The sequence below is a fragment of the Corythoichthys intestinalis genome, chromosome 10 (genome assembly GCF_030265065.1).
Source record: "Corythoichthys intestinalis isolate RoL2023-P3 chromosome 10, ASM3026506v1, whole genome shotgun sequence".
NCBI lineage: Eukaryota > Metazoa > Chordata > Actinopteri > Syngnathiformes > Syngnathidae > Corythoichthys > Corythoichthys intestinalis.
In genome coordinates, this window is record NC_080404.1 from 31938942 (window position 1) to 31959395 (window position 20454).

General features: G+C 39.9%; 1 protein-coding gene across 3 annotated transcripts in view; it reads right to left on the reverse strand.

Annotated features, from left to right (window-relative positions):
- adam12b (ADAM metallopeptidase domain 12b) overlaps nucleotides 1-20454 on the reverse strand; it is a 126804-nt gene that overhangs the window by 38093 nt on the left and 68257 nt on the right. For all 3 annotated transcript variants that reach the window (XM_057848889.1, XM_057848888.1, XM_057848887.1), the window contains 4 exons: nucleotides 13478-13655; nucleotides 3319-3408; nucleotides 3018-3213; nucleotides 2825-2933 (listed from right to left, as the gene is read on the reverse strand). In XM_057848889.1, coding sequence (XP_057704872.1) covers nucleotides 2825-2933; nucleotides 3018-3213; nucleotides 3319-3408; nucleotides 13478-13655 — 573 coding nt within the window. The remainder of the gene's footprint in view (nucleotides 1-2824; nucleotides 2934-3017; nucleotides 3214-3318; nucleotides 3409-13477; nucleotides 13656-20454) is intronic.

Genomic DNA, 20454 nt, shown 5'->3' on the forward strand with positions numbered 1-20454 from the left:
ATGAAAGTATTGTAGATTGCCTGCACTTTCTTGTGATGTCAGTAATGCCCACTGTCGTCCGTAGTCAGAACTGATGTCATTAATTGTGACTGCAAAACGTCTAAGAAATTTGCGATTTGCATATTTAAATACTTTAAAGTACCGTCTTCCACATGATACTCATTAGAGGTGTTACCAAAAAAAAATCGATTCTGAGATAAATTGTGATTTTACGTTGCATGTGTTTTTGGTGGAAATAAACAATTAAGTGGCTGCACTTCTACTCCAGTCCAGTAGTTGGCAGCATGCAGCAGTCTTGCCTTGAAGTCTGCTGAAATAACAACAACATTAGGCTAATTCATGTAGGGATTTGTATATGTCGCCATCTTGTGGTTGGCCGCCATTACTGGGATGTTTATACAACCTATAGCAGCCCAGTGTCAGCCTACAGTCTTTCACATGATACTCATTAGAGGTGTTTAAAAAAAAAAATAAATAAAAAATAAAAAAAAATCGATTCTGAGATAAATTGTGATTTTACGTTGCATGTGTTTTTGGTGGAAATAAACAATTAAGTGGCTGCACTTCTACCCCAGTCCAGTAGTTGGCAGCATGCAGCAGCCTTGCCTTGAAATATGCTGAAGTAACAACAACATTAGACTAATTCAAATAGAGATTTGTGTATGTCGCCATCTTTTGGTTGGCTGCCATTACTGGTGTGTTTACACAACCTATAGCAGCCCAGTGTCAGTCAATGTAAGCAGTAACATTAGCTGCTGTTGACGGTGTGCTGCCGGCGGCACACCTTAGCAATGGCGGACGGGGTACTTCTGGTCGTTTTGCTTAGATTAGTCCTTTTATAAGTCTGAAATTGGGCTCATTTCCGCTTTTACTGCAAAAACACAGGCATGGAGTATTTAGAATCCTGCATGTAAGCAGGTTTGGACTAAAGCAGGTTTGCACCAAAAAAAAAAAAAAAAAAGGCAGTTAAATGAAAGCTAGATTTTGTTCAAACATAATTTTTTTTCTTGAGTAGGCCTGTCGCGATAACAAATTTTAGTGGGCGATAAATTATCTCATAAATTATTGCGATATGCGATATTATTGCGCCCCCCCCCCAAAAAAAATTAACCGATTTACAATAACGCAGTGAGAATACAGTATACATTTATAGACCAACAACACCCATTTAAACGCAATAAATGTTTCCTTTTAAATTCAAAAATACCTTTTAAGAAATCACACCTAAAAACAATAGACCATGCCTCTTTCATGTAAAATACAACAATATTAATACCGCACAGAAACACATAATAAATAAAATGTCTTTTTTCGAGAAAAAATAAAATTGCACTTAATAACCGAAGCATTTAGGCACATATGTATAAAGTTGCAGTAACAGTAATTTCACTTCAACAACAACAGAGAAAAATAGACTAATTAAGTTGCAGTAACAAAAATTTAGCTTCAAAAGTTATCAAATAACACTAAACAGAGGTTAAACGGTCTCATTTCTTCAGCAATGTAGCAGATTTCACTTTCCGTGAGGGAACCTATTTTGCGCGGTGTCGTCTGTATTTCTCACATCAGGCGAACACCTCCAATTGTCAATTAACGTGACGAGGAGGCTCCGCTTGTTGCGATACAGTTTTCCTACTAAGCAGTGAAAACTGGAGAGGGTGATAGTGTTTCAAATGAGCATGTAGATTTTTTCTGTTGGCCATCTTTGTTGAAACAACCTCCAGAAACATTTTGCTGACTGGTTCGTCCTCTTCCTCACTCCGCTCACTCATTGCTGTGCGCCGACAGTGCACTCGGCCCTGCCTCCCTCCAATGAATAACGGTCACTCAAACTCAAATATATAAAACGAACATACCCAAAAGTCAATAAAACAGAGTGAGTCCTCATCCCAGCATGTTGCGTAGTTGGCAACAAGGAAGCTGAACTTTAAACAGCGCTGTCAAGTACGTCTGCCACACATCTGCCGCAAGTGCGTACGCACGTGTGCGCGCGCGTGCACGCGAGGCGATAAATCGCAGCGGGAAAATTACAGTCTTCATTTTTATATACCGTGCGATAAATGAAATTATTGCATATTGCGACAGGCTTATTCTTGAGTGCTGGATGAGGTTTCAGGAATATATTGACATAAATGTACTTTTATGCATACGTGGAGATTGAGGGGAGGCAGGCGGGGCAGTATCCCCTGTGGCTGAAAAATGTTGTCTATAAAAGTTGTAAAGCAATAAAACAACAAAAATGACTGATGAACAAGAACCCTACACAGTTTTTCATAATGGGTCAAAATTATGTTTCAAACAGATCATACGTCAAACACCTTAGAGATGGTCCTTTGCTTTGCTTAGCCAAAACTACACCTGAGGCAAGATGGATAGTTGGAATTTATTTGTTTCATGTTTTGCCCCACCCCTCCAAAAAAGTTAAACTCCGCCTATGCTTTAATGTCCATTTTGATTTGTTTTTTTTTTCTAAAATGATATTCAAATATCGCAATAATCATCTTCAAGTATAGTATCAGGATTTATTGGGATGGAAGCGTGACACGAATCGTATCGTCAGATATGAGGCTTTACACACCCCTTATAGTCATTTATACTAGGTGTTGCCTGTATCTTTAATCAGACCTGCCGAGCATGTAGATTTTAAGGGTCTCGGACCATTTGTTGTATCCGTTTATCAGTTGCTTTGGTTGATAATCAAAATTTTTTAATGTTCATTTATGCCCTCATTCATCCATTGAACTCACTCACAGCCACTGACAGCGTTATCACCATCAATAACAAACAATAAGTGACCGAATATGAATGAGTGAGTGAACATCACCTTGCATCGCATTTGGCAAAGGAGCCTTTGGAATCCTTCCCGCAATTTCCATAAGGATCCCCCGCTGAGTTGACTCGTTCAAAGCAGATCCCGGGGGCTGGTTTGGCTCCTGCACATAAGATCGGCGCTAGTTCAAACATAGCATACACAAAGAGCAGTGTTCAAAATCTCAAGTACGGGAAAACAAACTGACCGGGACCCCACAGGGTGATGCACTGCTGTTCATGAGTCTGACAGATGCCGTTGTAGCAGTAGCCTTCCACGGCGTGGCAGGCATGACCGTCATGGAGATAAACGTTGGACGGGCAGTGAGGGTCGGCACCCGTGCAGAACTCGGGCAGGTCGCAGGAGTTGCCGGACTCACGACACATGGTGCCTGCCGGTTTGAGCTAGAATAAGGAAACGAGAGTTTAAAAAAGTCAGTCTATGTGAAGCTCACTTTAGACAGCAGCATTTGTCAATGTCAAATGAGTGAGTGGATGAGGAAGCGTTACCTGGCAGTCTTCGCAGCACTGGCCATGGGCACACACAGCGTCTCCTTTCAGCGTGCAGGTGGTGGCGTTGCAGCACGGATTCAAACATTCCTTTGGGGCATATAGATGAAAGCAACCTGCATTTATGACTACATGTGGTCCTACTTAAAATATGGGTATATTGCTGATTCAGTGAGAAAAAACAAAACTTTTTTAACCATTTTACTTTAACCATGCATGTATATAGAGATAACGACAAAGAAGGCGACGAAAGCCAAGAGAAATGCATCAAGAAAAGACAGAAAATGTCCAAAGTGTGTGAGCATTTCAAGCTGGAGACCAAGGCGAACCCTGTTTAATGTATTCACTGTAAGACAGCGCTTGCATAACACTACCCCCGCCCGGCCCGGCCGACGTTTCCCACCCCCGGCTGGACCCCACGACTGATGACCGCTCTCAGAAACCGGGGCGAGCGCCACCGCGCAACCCGCCCACCTAGCCTCTGTTCCCCGCTAAGTTAACGTAGCGCTGTCAAATAAGATCAACGTTATTGTACCTTGCTAACGTAAAGTTAACCCTGCGGAGGGCTAGGTTTGTATTAATTATGACTACTGTCGATGCGTGGCTAACGTGTCTTTCATACAGGGTTTATTTAATCTGTAAAAACAGCGCTGTAGGGTGATGAGGGTGTAAAATAAAAACATAATAAAGCTAACTGTCCATTTTAGCTCAATCGTCATTGATGAATAAAAAAACAAGTAGCACTGGTGCCTAATGTGCTCCAACACAGCGGGTATCATACAGTTATAATGAACACTGCAAAAACTCAAAATCCTACCAGGACTTACAATTTAGACTTAAAATTAAAACTTAACTAAAACTTAAAAAATAGCTTTTGGAAATGGAAATTGAATTGAAACACAAGGGAAAAACACCTAACTTTTAAGTGATGTGTGTTCTCAAGCTTAATGACATTTTTATGGAAGGAATATATATATTTTTTTGGGTGAAAGTGAATTTTTTTGTTTGTCTTCTAGTCACATATGAGATGCAATTGTTGGCTGATTTCAACAATGTACATCTAAAATAAAAATATTGTCTAAAAAGAATTCAATATTTGGTGAAATGTCTTGTTTCCTCATGTATTTTTACAATTGCTCTTCACCTAAAAAAATGTTTTATCCAATTAATCGATTAAATTTTCAACAGCCTTTCAAAGCCTCTTTTGAAGACGGTACACAAGAAAGCCCGCAAACAGTTTGCTGGAGACATGTCAACAAAGCACATGGATTACTGATGAGATGGCCAGGGCTTTCTTGTGTACCGTCTTCAGAAGAGGCTTCCTCCTGGGGTGACAGCCATGCACACCAATTTGATGTAAAGTGCGGCGTATGGTCTGAGCACTAACAGGCTGACCCCCCACCTCTTCAATCTCTGCAGCAATGCTGACTCCTGTAATGAGTCTAGGGCTGCAGCTATCGAATATTTTAGTAATCGAGTAATCGACTGAAAATTCTATCGATTAATCGAGTAATCGGATAAAACATTTTTTTTAGGTAAAGAGCAATTCTACATATACATGAGAAAAAAGACATTTAATCCAATATTGAACCATTTTCAGCCAATCAATGTCTTTATTTTCGATATGCATTGTTGAAAACAGCCAACAATTGGATCTAAGATGTGACTAGAAAAAAAAATCACTGCTTTCACTCAAAAAACTTCTAGATCTTAAAAAAAAAAAATCCTACCTAAAAATGTTATTACTTTTGATAACACACATCACTTGAAAGCTGTGTTTTCCCCACGTGTTTCAATTTAATTTCCATTTGTGTCAAGCTATTTTTAAGTTCTATTTAAGTTTTAAGTTAGTCTAAACTGTAAGCACTGATAGGATTTTGCAGTGTTCAAAATAAATGTATGATACCTCTGTACTGGAGCACATTAGGGACCAGTGCTACTTGGTGACTACTGAGCTAAAACTGACAGTGATCTTTATTATGTTTTAATTTTACACCCTCATTACTCTACAGCGCTGTGTTTTTACAGATTAAATAAAGCCTGTATGTAAGACACGTTAGCCACGCATCGACAGTGGTCATAATCAATAGAAACCTAGCCCTCCGAGGGGCTAACGTTACGTGATCGAGTGACAGTAACGTTATATTTACTAGTGATGAGAAGTCTACTGCTTAAAGATGGCGGCTGTTTACTAACGCTGCCCAGACGCGGCCGAGTCTGTCATTTCGCATCTAGTCCTAAATGGATGTGATATCTATGAGACGCATCGGACACTATCTGCTACCACAATAGCATCATGCAGGCGTAGTTTTTAGCAACGTCGGCGTAGTTTGTAGCGGCTGTCGGCTTTTTTTTTTTTTTTTTCTTTAATTGCTTTCTCCTCTACGCACGTGACGTCAGCGCGTTGTCCCGCATTAAAAGTAGTCCGGGCAAAATGTAATGCTTAAAGCTGGCAAAATTAAACGATTGCTTGAGGGGAATAAAATTACTCGGATCAGTTTTTAAATTCAAGTTACTCGAGTTGCTCGAGTATTCGTTTCAGCTCTAAACGAGTCAGATGACATTTTGGAGGGAAAATGACAAGCAGTACTCAATTTGGACATTTAGGGATGTATGTATTTACTAAGGGGTGTACTCACTTTTGTTGCCAGGGATTTAGATATTAATGGCTATATTTTTAGTTATTTTGAAGGGAAAATAGATTAACTCTTTTATATAAGATGCACACAGACTACTTTTGATTGTGTCAAAGTGTAATTTTGACACTGTTGTCCAATGAAAAGATATAGTTAAATATCTGCAGAATTTCGAGGGGTGTAATCACTTTTGTGATACACTGTATCCTCCCAACCATTGTTGAGACCAAACCTACGCCCTAGCTCTTGTCACGTCTGCAGAAAAGCCGATGAAGTCTCAGGATCAGACCTTTGGAATGACACAGGGGTCTCATATGTTTCTGATTTGGGATTTGCGAAGCCTTTGTGGGGGTTAGTAGAAAACCTAAATTGGGTCCAGCAAGCCACTCTCTAGAGATGTGCAAGTGTAATGTGAAATAAACTGACTCGATCCAAGGCGGACAGGACTTTTTGAGGTAAAGATTCTCCACGGTGACAAAAGCAGGCCCCCTCCATGGAAAACCAGCGTGGTGAGCACTGCTGTAAAAGACCCCGGGGCGATTTTTATCTTTTATTAGATGCCAAAACACATCAGCTTTGTTTCTCCGAATAAGTCACGCATTGCACCATCACGCTAAAGAATTAACTCAGTTTAGAGGTCTCGCTGCGGATGATTGTTGGGTCTCGGAGGAAATGGAGAAGAGTGTTGCACTCTGACAACTGAAGGCAGATAGACTGTTTATCTTTCGACCCTGTCGGAAACCTTTTCGTTTATAGAGGACACAAAAGGCAGCTTTCATCTCCTCGTATGAGAGAGAGCTTGAACATCAAACAGGCGGCGACATTATGCGCAAATGACACAGGAACCTAAGGTCGTCAATTTCGTGACTTTTTTTAATTTAAAAAAAATAAAGTCAAAGCGGATTTTTTACACTCATAGGCCAAATAAGTTATATCTGCATAAATTTACTCTTTCCGTGGCAAAAACATGTGTTTTGCTGTTGAGGCAGAGCTGGGCGATATATCGATTTTATGATTTGATTATTTTTTTTAAATGACAGAAATGTTGAAAAATAAAGAATTTGAGGCACGTTTCGCCTTGAGAAATCTCAGTCAGGCGCTTTAATGTGAACAACAGCAGCTGGCTGCTGATTGAGGGCCACTTCTCTTCCCACATTGCACACGCACATGATTGTTAAAGTGCTTTATTACAGTGTCCGGCAGTTAATCAGCAGACACAAGCGAACACTCAAAAGAAGTATGTTCAGTTAGAGATGTCCCGATCCGATATTTGGATTGGATCGAAAGCCGATATGGGCAAAAAATGTGCATCGGTATCTGATCGGCCGACATGGAAAAATTCCGATCTAGACTTCCGATCCAGTTTTTTTTTTGAAAGTCCGGATCGACTTTTCCAGTGCACCGATTTACATAATCCATTCCAGTTTTTGCTTCGGTTTCCCTATAATCCGGTCCGCATTTTACGGCACACCTTCAACAAACTACATTACCGTCTCCCAATTTACCGAGAGACTTTATCGGTAAAATTGTCAGTTGTGTGGGATCATTTCACCTTAAAGGACGACAAAGACGAAGAAAAATAATATGGGGCCTTAATGGAAAAAAATTAAAAAATCCAACCTTCAATACAAGTGCATTCATTCATTCAGTGGGGAAAAAATGGAATGGGATTTTTTCTATTAAGGTCCCATATTATTTGAATTAAAAAAAATATTAGAAGCTAAAAAATACATCTTTTTCAGGGGTGCCAATAATTATGGAGGGCACTGTATATGTACACACACATAGACACAAACACTTTGTATGGCTCTCGTAGAATCACACTTTTGTTGGGTGTTTTGGCTCTCTCAGTCAAAAAGGTTCCCGACCCCTGCTTTAGAGTGTTCATTCAGCCTACCATGCATGTTTCTGGGATGTGGGTGGAACCGGAGTACCCAGAGAAACCCCACGCAGGCACGGGGAGAACATGCAAACTTCCGAGATTGAACCCCTTCATCTCAGAACTGTGAGGCGGACGCGCGAACCCCTCAACCACAGTGCCGAAATGCTACCACTTGCAACTAAAAAATGAGAAACCCCACAGGCTCACTGTCAATGTAGCTAATGACAACACCATCAAGGAGAAATGCTGTTCGTGCATTCCAGGGTAAGTTAAATGATTTCGACCACATTATTTCCTTAAACACACACCACAGAGTGGTGTAAATGTGTAAATAGTCAAGATGCCAGAACTGATTGAACTTACGTAACGTTACCAAATATCTTGCTAGCTATAACGTTAGCTACTCAGTAACGTTATGTTTGTTCTTTATTTCATTCTTTAAAAGACAATATAGTCAAAATAAACAATGTTTACAATCTAGAATGACAAGTACTGTATTTGTTTATTATGACAATAAATCCTCAAGATGGCATTTACATTATTAACATTCTTTCTGTGAGATGGATCCACGGACAGAAAGACTTGTAATTCTTAAAGGAAAAATGTGACTTTGTATATTGTGACTAAATATTGCCATCTAGTGTATTTGTTGAGCTTTCAGTAAATGATACTGTAGCCATGCCCAAATGCATGATGGGAAGTGGAACCATGACTGTGCGTAGTGCTACCAATTGATATATCCTCTCTGCGTTGGGAAATAACATAGGGTGTTAAGAAAAAGATCAATTACTACCTTGCTTCCCACGATATTTCAAATCGTAGGGAGAGGGTTTTTAAGGCTTTAGCCAATTAAAAAAAAGCTCCAAAGGCTTCCAAAATTGACTCTACTCATTTTACGCTGCCTTTTAGCTCTCTATATAGGTAAAACGGTGCCATTACAGATTGAGCGCGACAATGCGTGAGTGGGTCGTGCAGCGCATGCATTAATTGCGTTAAATATTTTAACGTGATGCATTTATTTAAAAAAATAATTACCGCCATTATCGGGATAAATTTGACAACCCTACCTGAAGCCATAACTAAAGACTCTTTACTCTTTATGCCTGTAACGTTAAATACAATCAGAAAACGATTTAATTAAAAAAAATATACATATTAAAAAAAGGCTTGTCCGATATTTTTTTGCCGATTCCGATACTTTGAAAATGACGTGATCGGCATCCCGATAGGGCCGACACCTCTAATTATAACAAAAGTTCACATGGATAACTATGCTGAAAAAAACACCATTGTTTAAAAAAAAAAAAAGCAGTTACTCACAATGTTACTCATTACTTGTGTATTCTTTTCACCAAATACTTTTTTTTACATGTACTGGAGCACATTTTTTGGATGACTACTTTTACTTGAGTAATACAGTATTATTTTGAAGTAACGCTACTCTTACTTGTGTAAAATCTTTGGCTACTCTCTCCATCTCTGTAGGTTGGTGATGCATGCTTTTATTTTGGCGCATGAAGCGTAGCGCAGGTAGTACTAATGACACGCGAGTAAGAGCACATGTACACACGAAGAAGAACGTATTTGTGCACATGAAGAAGAGCGCACATGCACACACGAGGAAGAGGCATTTGCTCCCACGAAGAAGTCCCGCGAGAGAGAGAGAGAGAGAGAGAGAGAGAGAGAGAGAGAGAGAGAGAGAGAGAGAGAGAGAGAGAGAGAGAGAGAGAGAGAGAGAGAGAGAGAGAGAGAGAGAGAGAGAGAGAGAGAGAGAGAGAGAGAGAGAGAGAGAGAGAGAGAGAGAGAGAGAGAGAGGACAGATTACAGCTGCAAGCCTGTGCGCCCATTTGTTGCTTGTGAAGCATCCACAGAGGCAACACCTGCATATAACACCTTTTGTAGTGTTTATTGTGCGTTTTCAATTGTGGTCTACTACTTGGTGTGAGTTTATGTGATTGTTTTTCATGATGTGCGGACGCTAACTGATACATACACAGCTAATGTGCACAAAGACTGCAGGCTTGTACATTAATTTATAACCCAGCATGTATTCTGGGCGATAGATATTTTCTAAAATTAAATGCTTTTATCACCGTTTTATCAGACAACTCTAATGATGATCAATCTTCTACTGAAGCCTCTGTCATACATGCCTGATTCGCCATCCTAAGAGACAAGGGGCTGCAGTAACGTGTGGACAAGTTGCCCTGCAGTGTGCATAAATTTATGTATCGGGGTGTGTGGGGGGGAATTTACGCATCACCGCATGCTGGTGGGGAGCCCACAAAAACTGAGGAAAGTTTTATTTCAACCTGGACCCGATCAGACTTTTTCTTTTTGTCTCAGCACCCGAGAGTGACTTGATGAATGGGTCCGTGACTGGGAAATGACATAGTCGCGATAGCCTGTCACACTACTGACTGAGCACCAGACGTCGCAGCCTGCAGAAGGTGTGAAGGAAATACTTTGGAAAGACAACAAACAGGCCCCCCTCCCCAAGTAATCAACTTGTTTACTACCATTGACTGTGATGGACGTCTAATCCATTGGAGCCATCCTTCATTGCCAACCCTCCTGGTTAAAATGGACTAGACGTCTAGCGCTGTCAATGAGCTAAAACAGTGGTCATAGCTGGAAAGGGTTTTATTTTGAAAAACTACTGGATTTTTTCCACTGCAATACTGGCCTGTGCCTCTCGACAGGTATTGTCTTACTCCAAAATAAGAACGCAAACCAGCTAATACTTTGCAAAAGAGATCTAAGAAAAAAAGCTTCTGTTAATAAGAGTCAGACTCAAAATACGGGCTAAGCACAACAGCTGACTCCAATGCAAAAAGTCAGGTTGCATAACATCTGCCAACAAGCTACCCAGATATAAAATATCACAAAAGAAACCTCAAAGACTTGCCCGATATCAGGAATCATTGCTATTAAGATAATCAAGGATTTTAGGAGTCAAAACTTAACATCAAAACCAGAGAAGGTACACAATGTGTTCGGAGGCCCTGTGTCAGATAACGTCACACTAAATTAGGGGTGCACGATATCCATTTTTAGAAACCGATACAGATATCGATAACTTCCTGCTTCTCAAAGCCGATACAGATATCGATAACCGATAATAAATATATATTTTTTTAAATGTATAACCTGAGTTTTTGAACACCTGGAGGTTTTAAAAAAAATAATAAAATAGTGGTGGATTCAACATAGATTTGCTTTTGATCTCATCAGATTTTTCATAATGACATGAACAAAACAGTGCGTTTCACTTCTGCACTGCCCGACAGCCAGCTAAGAATGAACGCACTTCCATAAACCACAAGGCTTGGTCTTTTCTTGCTTTTATGGGAAGACACTCATCTTAATATTGTGAAAGTACAACAGAAAAATACTATATTCAATACTCAATATACAACAAACTGCACAATACACTTATATACATAACTATTATATGTATAGCATAGCACGCTAGCTTGAGCTACTAAAGCATTGGCTGGCTTCTATAACACAACTTATGAAGTTCTGTACATATGACCCTTCATCACATAAGTAAACCTATTTTGCACATCCATATGTAATAGTAAACATAAAATACTTACATATATTTCCGAGGCGGAAACGTAACAGAAAGCATTCACGACTGTCAATGCTACCGCTAGACACCGCAATGTGTAAGTGATTGAACCAAACTACTGTAACACAAAATAGGTGCATTGAATTATTCTGACCAGCAGGTGGGAGCAATGCCCCGCAAATGGTCAACTGATTTCCCATACTATTGTGTAAACTGCAAAGCCAGAACAGTACGTATTATCAGTCCTATTCTAAATGTTATTGGATTTATCGGGGCTACGTCATAATTCCTATTATCGGACCGATAATTATCGGACCAATAATTATCGCGCCCCAGTACACTAAATAGTTGAAATGTAGTCGCGACTGGAATTATTTGTTGTTTTATGATTGGCTGGAGAGTAAAGGCTAAATGTGCTGATTTATAATTGCCTATTTAAGTATATATATTTATATATAAGGGGTGTGACAAAATATAAAAATGGTGATATATCATGAAACTTTGTATCCCTACAGGTTATCGATACGCTCCTGCCAAGAATTGATATATCGTTGGGGTGCTTACAGGTCACTTTTTGTTCATTTTAAGGCATTTACAGGTCATTTTCTGTGGAGTCATTGCCTAGGGGAGATTTTGGGGTCATTTCGTGTTCTGCAACCCAAAATAAAGACCCATAAATGTCCCAAAATCATCAGGAAGTGACTAAAAATCAACACCAAATGGCCTGAAATGCGCCCAAATTAAACAGATTGGTTGCCATTGATCGCCAGACGTCCAATTTTTGAAGTGGGATGGATGTTCCTTCGTTGCCGCCCTCCCAGCTCAAACCGATTGAATGTTGACAAGTGATAAACTCATTCAAATTCACAGCAGAAGGATGAAAATAGCATCTTTTTCTGTTTATTAGTTGTTTTGTAGAACATCCAAGAATGATTTTCTGACCAATGTGTCGATAATCGTCGTATCGCCGTATCATGAGATCATTATCATGAGCTTTGTAACGCAAATCGTATCGTGAGGTACCAAGAGGTTCCCACCCCTACGGTAAAATACGGTATATTTATTATTGGAAATGTCGATCATTTTTAGCTTAGAATCATTAATTGATGTCTGATATTTAGTTAAAAAAAAAAAAAAAAAAAAAAAAACTTCATAAAATTATTCACTCGCATATTTTAAACTTTTAAACAAATTACGTCACAATGAAAAAAATAGTGTCTGTAAATAGGTCACGGATATCTACCTCTAACTATCGCTTGATTGTATTTTTTTTCTTACTGTCACATTATTACTGTCGCATTTTCCCCGATATTTTAGATGATATGTAATCGCTCCAAACAAAGAAAAACTGGGGGGGGGGGAAACGTTTAAAAAGGTTAATATTTGAAAAAGGAGATCTCGACCATTCCTTGATGTCTGCAATTTCTGCATTGCGACCCTTGTTATATTACCGTGTTTCACCCATAAAATCCACAAAAGGTCAGGCTGTGGCCACTCACAGCTGTGTCTTGACACTCGGTGAGAAATGCTACACTGAGTTTTTGGATCTAGACAAGGTGAGTACGAGATAATATCTCGTTAAAATCCTGGTTATGCTCTCTCATGCTCCCACATCGAGTTATAGTTTAGGGGTTTAATTTTTTTTTATCCTTCTGTTCAAAATGTTTTCCCCACAGAAAATTTAGATTTTCAGCTTTCCAATGATGTATCACACATGCATATAGGATACATTTGAAATTTGGCCAAATGGGGGTCTCAGAGCGGAACTTCCAAGTCACCTGAGTGTTTTCTGCCATATATGTATATTATATATATATATATATAGATACACCCCACACATACAGACACACACACACGCACACAGACATATGTATTTAATTTTACTTTATGTTACTGGCTTCTAGCAATGTTGTGTACGTATTTGATCACTTCACACATTGTGTACCTACACCAGTCCAAAAATATCATCCCTACATTTAACTGGTCCATGGTGCAAGGAAGACTGGACATCCCTAATGTGACTAGTACAGTACAGTGACTAGTAGTAATCCCCCTTGCTGTTACCTCAGGCTCCCCGCAGTCACACTCCTCCCCTTCCTCCACGTAGCCGTTGCCGCACTTCTGTCCCCCGTAGAGCACCTTGACCTCCGGCATGTTGTACAGACACATGCCCACACCTTTCTCCAAACTGGCCGCCAGGTCCTTCTTGCTGCACGTGCTGAATACTGTGGGGAATGGATACCTAGCAAAAGGGGAGTTGAGAAAAGATTGATGACATGAGGAAGAATGATGATGCAGACTTCAGCATAGCGCTGCCGTTTTTGTGAGCAGATTTTTTAATGCAGGTGCGTTCATAAACGAGAGAATTTTTCTAACGTTCATTGCTGACGCCTAACTAATATCTTATTAAAACTGTATTCCAAGATATGTTCAGTTTGGAGTGAATCTTCACTGAACGTGTTTATTATGACAGCTGAGGCCACCGGGTAGAGAAAGTGAGCCAAGCAAAAAGTGTCGACTTCCTCAGAAAATATTGGCTCAAAGCCCCGCGGCGTCTCCAGGTGTATCGTTTGGCGGAGCGGAACTAATTTGGCTGTGCACAACAATTAGGCGTGTTTTAATTAGACGCCCCCTTTTTCCAGTCACAGTGAAAATAAAACAACAGTGATGATAATATCTCACAGCTTGGGATCTGCTGTTGGGAGAAAGTTTCAGCATGCTTTCCTGTTCTCCTTCGGCTTTATTAACTGCAGTGATCCCTCGCTACTTCGCACCCGCAGTACATCGTGTTTTTTTTTTTTAACCTTGTTATAAGAATAAAAGAATTTTAATGACATATTTGCATACAATTTATTTACATGTACGTATCTACAGTATGTACACCCTACCCCACACACACATGAATCATATGAATGAGAGAATCAATGAACAGTCCGTATTTCATTTATACATCATTTTATGTGTTATTTATATGAATATTCTATTTACGTTTCAAACTATTCTTGAATGTTATAATGATAACATGCATTTATCGGGTTTATATACACTTATTAATATTCTATATAAACAAAAAAAAAGTATGTTAAAAAAGGGTTGACACTACCCTAATTTTTTGTCATATATGTTTTTTTGGCATGCCCGTCAGGGATTAAAGTGGGCCAGAATGGTCTTGAACACCGTTCGGCGCTGGAACAGGGCGGAACGGTGCTTAGATCCTGAAAATATGACGGCAACTGTCAAAAACCCATGCTAAAAACAACCTACTTGGCTGCCACACAGACATCTAAAGAGGCAAACAATCTATTAACGTCAGATTTACATACACAAGTGTTGATAACAAGCATAATAAAGTGCTTGTGTAGCGTCATCCTTTTCCATAGATATTTATTCTTTATTTATTCCACGGACGGCACGGAGCTCTCCGTAGTTGCAGTATCTATCGAGTCTGACGAGATCAGGTACGAGGAGTCAAATAAAAAAACTAAAAAGCTTGTTGAATTAATGTGATAAAAAAGACCAAGCAACAGAAGATCTTTAACCCTTTATTGCCAAATGTATCACATTTGATACACCTAAAATTTCATGATTTTGAGAATAATTCAGAATTTCGACATTTCTTTTTTGAAAAAAAAAAAAAGGTGATGGATGCAAGTCAACACATGCATCTGCAGGTTCCATGAGAAAAAAAAACTGGATTTAGCTAGGGTTATAGATACAAGAGAGCTTATTAAACATATTCATTTTGACATTTCTTTTTACAAATTTGAAAAAAAAAAAAAAAAAAGGTTTCATTAGGACCTTATTTTTCAAATTTTGGGATTCTCTGATAATTGCTTCATTTTGCAGGTCTTTAAGGGTTAAGCCAGTGGTGCCCAAGTCCGGTCCTCGAGAGCCCCTATCCAGTTTGTTTTTCCATGTCTCCCTGATCCAACACACCTGAATCAAATAATCAGGATTGTTATCAGGCTCCGGCGGAGCTTCCTGATTAGCTAATCATTTGATTCAGGTGTGTTAACGGACGGAGACATGGAAAAAATGCTGGATACGGGCTCTCGAGGACCGGACTTGGGCACCCCTGGGTTAAGCGAAAGGAAAGAGTTGAAAAGGATTATTTATTTAACTGAATTTAATTTTATTTGTTTGATAGGGAGGTTCAGAACATCTTCCATGTCAATGTGCACATTGGATTTTTTTTTGTGTATTTATTTTAGGCTATTTATTTCCTTATAATTTAAAAAGGTCAATGTTTGTGTGATCTTCATTTCAAAATATATTCCATTTCACTGTGCATAATGAAAATCATTTCTAATTATTTTTGTGAATGTATGTTACTTATATCATTATCATATAAACAGAAATAAGTAAATATTTACATTTCAATGTTAATGTAGATCCTATATTCTTAAGTAGTTAAATTTGAGGTTTTGCATTTAGATGTGAGGAAATGAGGGAAAATAAAAATTAGGAAATAGAGGTTGGGGTTACCGCTGTTTTTGTTAATCTTATTTTGCAAATCGTTGAAAAGTACAATTTTGAATGAAAATCAATTTCCCATGTTTGCCCTGTGATAGTATGTGTAATGCAGTAGCCTAATGTGTAAAACTATTTTTTTGTGTTTATAAGTTATAGGTATAACTGTGCCAAAATCAGGGTTTTTTTTCTGCATTTCAGTGGTTTTAGGAGGATTGACTAATGCCCCCCCACCACCACCACCCAAAAAAAAAAAAAAAAAAAAAAATCTGGCTCAATGGCGACCTTCGTGTCAGGGAGTCCCTGCAAGAAATTCTAGCCACTTTCACCCCTGGTGCCCGTTCAAACTGCTTTTGTCCATTGAGCCCGTTCAAGTATTACGCATGCGCATTAATTCGTAGTCCGACATGTGCTGAGCAAACAGACTTGCATGCGCAGAAGCATCAAAACAAATGACTACATATCCTGGCTGTAAGTCATTCCAGGATGATCATATTTTGATTTCCAAAATGAGGACACAAATAACAGGCATTAATAATCCCCGTTTAGTCTTATATTCAAAGTTTAGATGGACTGATAGAACGCATGCATGCACACACTGTGCATGCATGACCCACACACATAAGCCTTATGCGTGTGCGTCAGTTTGCTCCGACTCGGCCATGTAAGCAATACTGAAATATTGCTCATTTGGCGCACAGAAAGAAAACAAAGCATTATCAGGCTTATATTTTTCTTCATTTTATTTTTTATGACTGGGGTCAAGCCCGCCTCCTGCGTAAAAGCCGAGTTCAGGTTAGGCGCTAACGCTAATGCACAGCTACATCGCAGCCGTCCTGCCAACCGCTCTCGCACTTTGTTGGCGTAATTGTTGCATGAATTCCAATTTGTGAGACTTGACAGTTCAGACCACTGCCACATTGTGGAAAAATGTGACCCAGATCAAATTTTAAGCACATACGAAAGTGAACCAGATCGGATTTGAAATGGTCCACTTCTATGTGACTTGTCCCGTTCAGACCGTTAATGCCTTGCTCGAGTTGAAAAATACGGAAAAAAATCAGATTCGTGCATTAAGACCTGCGATCTGAACCTAGGCTACATCACGGTTTTCCACTTTACTCGGTAGGTTCTGGTCCTAATTAACGGCAAAAAGTGAAGGATCACTGTGTTTCACCAAATTGTGCTGTTATAGCTGATATTTCTAACATGCCCTAACCTAGCAAAATTTCTCAAAACTCCCAACATCTTGCATATAAATGCATGAACAGACCGAGGCATGAGGTAAATGTTTAAAGAGCATCAAAATGAAAGCGTGCTTTGACCCTGTCACTCGATTGATGGGTGCAGGCTTCTGATGGAAGAAAGTGAAATCAGTTTTTCTCTGCGACTGTGCTGCCGAGTGACAAATATTTAGTCGCAGCTAACAAGAGGAGACACGTCTGACCTTTTAGCAAATGTTAGGCTACGACACCAAGGAGGGAGGGCTTTGGTGATTAAAAGAAAGGACGCATTGTTCAAACACGGAGATGTCTTTGGGGAATGACATCCATCATCTTGCCTAATCTCACTTTGACAGCTTTTTGCACAGTTCTACATCAGACGCCGCTCTTGAATTGTTGAAAATATCTTCTGTTATCAGCTAGGCCTGTCATGAAGGTACAGTCATTTGCTTGCTTTTTTTCTTTTTCTTTTTTTTTTTTTTCTTTGCCACAGACCAAAAGAAATCAGGAAGTGTGATCTTACTGCTGATGACGGTTATAGAGATCCAATCCATTTGAAATTGGAGGGGATTAAATGGAGGTGAATTATTCGCTGCCATCCCTCCCAGTTCAAATGGACTGGACCTCTATCGGCCAATGAGTTAAAGTGCATGTGACACCATAAAAAAAATCTTAAATTGCATTATTATGTGAATTAAAATAATTTTGAGACGATTCGACCATTTACAACAATTTGGCAAAGCGCAGATGACGAGCAAAGTCTTTTAATCTGCCGTTTAGCCCCGCCTGTCATTATAGCGCTCTAGCGCCTCCATCTGGGTGATGACGTCGACAGAGTAACGATTTCAGCTGATTTAGAATTCAACCCAATGGGGAAGATTCAGAAAAAGCAAAATGTGACGGAGAGCAGCAAAATGGCATAATTGTTTTTATCTCTCTGCTCCAATATTTTTAGAGGATATTCTTTTTATCTTCTCCTCTTTTTTTAAGTATTTATTTCCTAATTGCTAAATAAATTTTATGGTCTTGAAAAATAACAGTTTTGTGACAAATGGAATATGAAATATTAAAAACGCATTTATTCAGTACGACAGGGCTAAATTACTGCATAATGGTCAAAACTGCAGACTTCTTAAACCTCCCGAACAGTATTTTATGCCACCGGAGTTAGTCCAGCTTTTGTCATTTCCCTGCCCCGGCTCCCGAGATGGAGGAAAGAGCGTAAACAAAACAGGAGGCCTGAGAGCTAAGCAACATGGTAACCCGAACTGAGCAGCTTTTCCAAGTCTTTTCCCCGCCTTTCGTCGTTCTGCTGCAGCCCTGGCAGGCAGTACTCGTCGCTGGGGATGCAGAGGGGAATGAACGCTAAAAATGGCGCTTTCTTGGTGGACAAACCGGCCGACGTCGGAGCGCGTGGCTGCCTGAGCCCAAGCCGAATGTAGCACTATCTAGGCGGGCTCGTGAAGAGGGCCAAGGGGGGTCGAAGTTTCGACCCAATCGAGAACCGGAGATGAGCGCAGGGGTTACCTGGGCCCAAGCCGAGGATAGCGCTCTATAGGCGGGCACGGCTTTATCGGCCGGCGACCATGGTGTGCGCAAGTCGCTGGCCGTGTGGCCTTCTCGGTGAACGGGGAGCATTGTCACCCACAAAATGCAAGCCACTTCCTCATTAGAATGTTTGCCATGATCCCAGTATTTGGCATAACATAAAACACGTAGCTTACTCACTCAGTCGTCCGTTCAATGGTCTCTTGATTGTCGGAATTATTTTGTCCATTCTTCGCAGTGAACAGGATCTTTTAGAAATCCAAAAAGCCTCACACCACTCTCACTCGTGTAGCAACAAAAGCCTGCAGCACATTGGGCTGGCGTGATGCAAAAAATTAACGAATTAATCTGCAAAATCAGCTGACTCCGCAGTCCTTTGAGCATAAAATACCACGTGTAATATGAAAAACTTGCTTTTTTGTGTCACAGGCAGTTTAACCTTGTTTAAGAACTTTAGTTTCACAGTAGAGTAGCTTTAGACATTCCTAAACCATATCCTTTTTGAAAAAATGTAAAAGACGTAAAAACCCATCTTTGGTTAAGCCATAACTACAAGCCTCGCTTCCTTCCTTGTTTGACCCAACCGCCTTTTGCTTCATGGCGGATCCTGGGGTGTCGCCGTCATCCTGATTGTAGCCGGCAGTGCCACTGATAATCACGTCATTTGGATGCGAGACCGTCCTCTCCCCAGTGAGCAAGTTTAAAGCGAGAGAACCCCTCCCAAAAAAACTGCAAATTGAAATTGAAGAGGGATCAGACCCAGCAACATTTACCATCTAACCTTATAGTCATAGAAAAACTTGTTCGAATATAGAAATCCGAGAGCGACGGTTCCTTTGAATAATTCATCGGCACAGTGACTCATGGTGCCGTGTTTAGATCATATCGTCATTTCCCCTAAAAGCCCCGAATGACTACTGGATGTTTTTTCCTGATGATGAAGTTGACATACGTCAAAAACCGTTACTGCGACCTTGTATTTTCTTCCACAAAAGGTATTTTCAGTTCATCTGAATCAGTTATTGTTCGTCAGGTAAATGATGTATTTTGCAGTATTTTAAAATGACATTCCCACAAGGCAAATTGCTCTGTCTCAAATTATCTGTTGGCTGAATTATGAGCGTATCAGCAAAGCGTGCATTAGAGCATGTTTGGGTGGGTTGGGTTTTGGTAGGGCTGCGCATTACGGCCAATAAATTCAAATGTATTATGTATATTTTTTTAACAACAACAAAAAATATCCTTTCCTTTAAAGGAAATAAAAAGTAGAAAAAATGGAGAATACAACTTTTTGTTAAACTGTATTTTGTTGAATGCTGGAAAAATTTATATTTTTAAAATTTAAAATTTATAATTTATATGGAAAGCTAAATAAAGTGAAAAACTGTCTTGAATACATTTTCATTCTCTGTCTTTTCATTGCTACCAATTTGTAGCCTGGTACTCCAGACTCACCGCTGTTCCAGCTATTGAGTCTGGCCACCATTAAGCGGATAAAATTTCCTGGGCGAAGCAAGCCACAGCAAACAGACAGCGGAGTGGACCAATCAGCGACGGGCGGGACGAGGGACTTGCGCGCGGAAGTAAGCATACGAGGAGAGCGGAGTTTATTCAACATGGCTAGCGCGAGACAGACTGTTGACAATGACTTGTGTCGATGCGTCTTTGGTAATTTAAAACTGATTTTACCGTGGATTGGAACATATTCTCGGCTCTCCTGTTCGCCATCTGTGTTGTTGTGGAGACGACTTCCGGCGCGGAAGAGTGACGTTGCTCGTTATGAACACGTCACGCAAATAA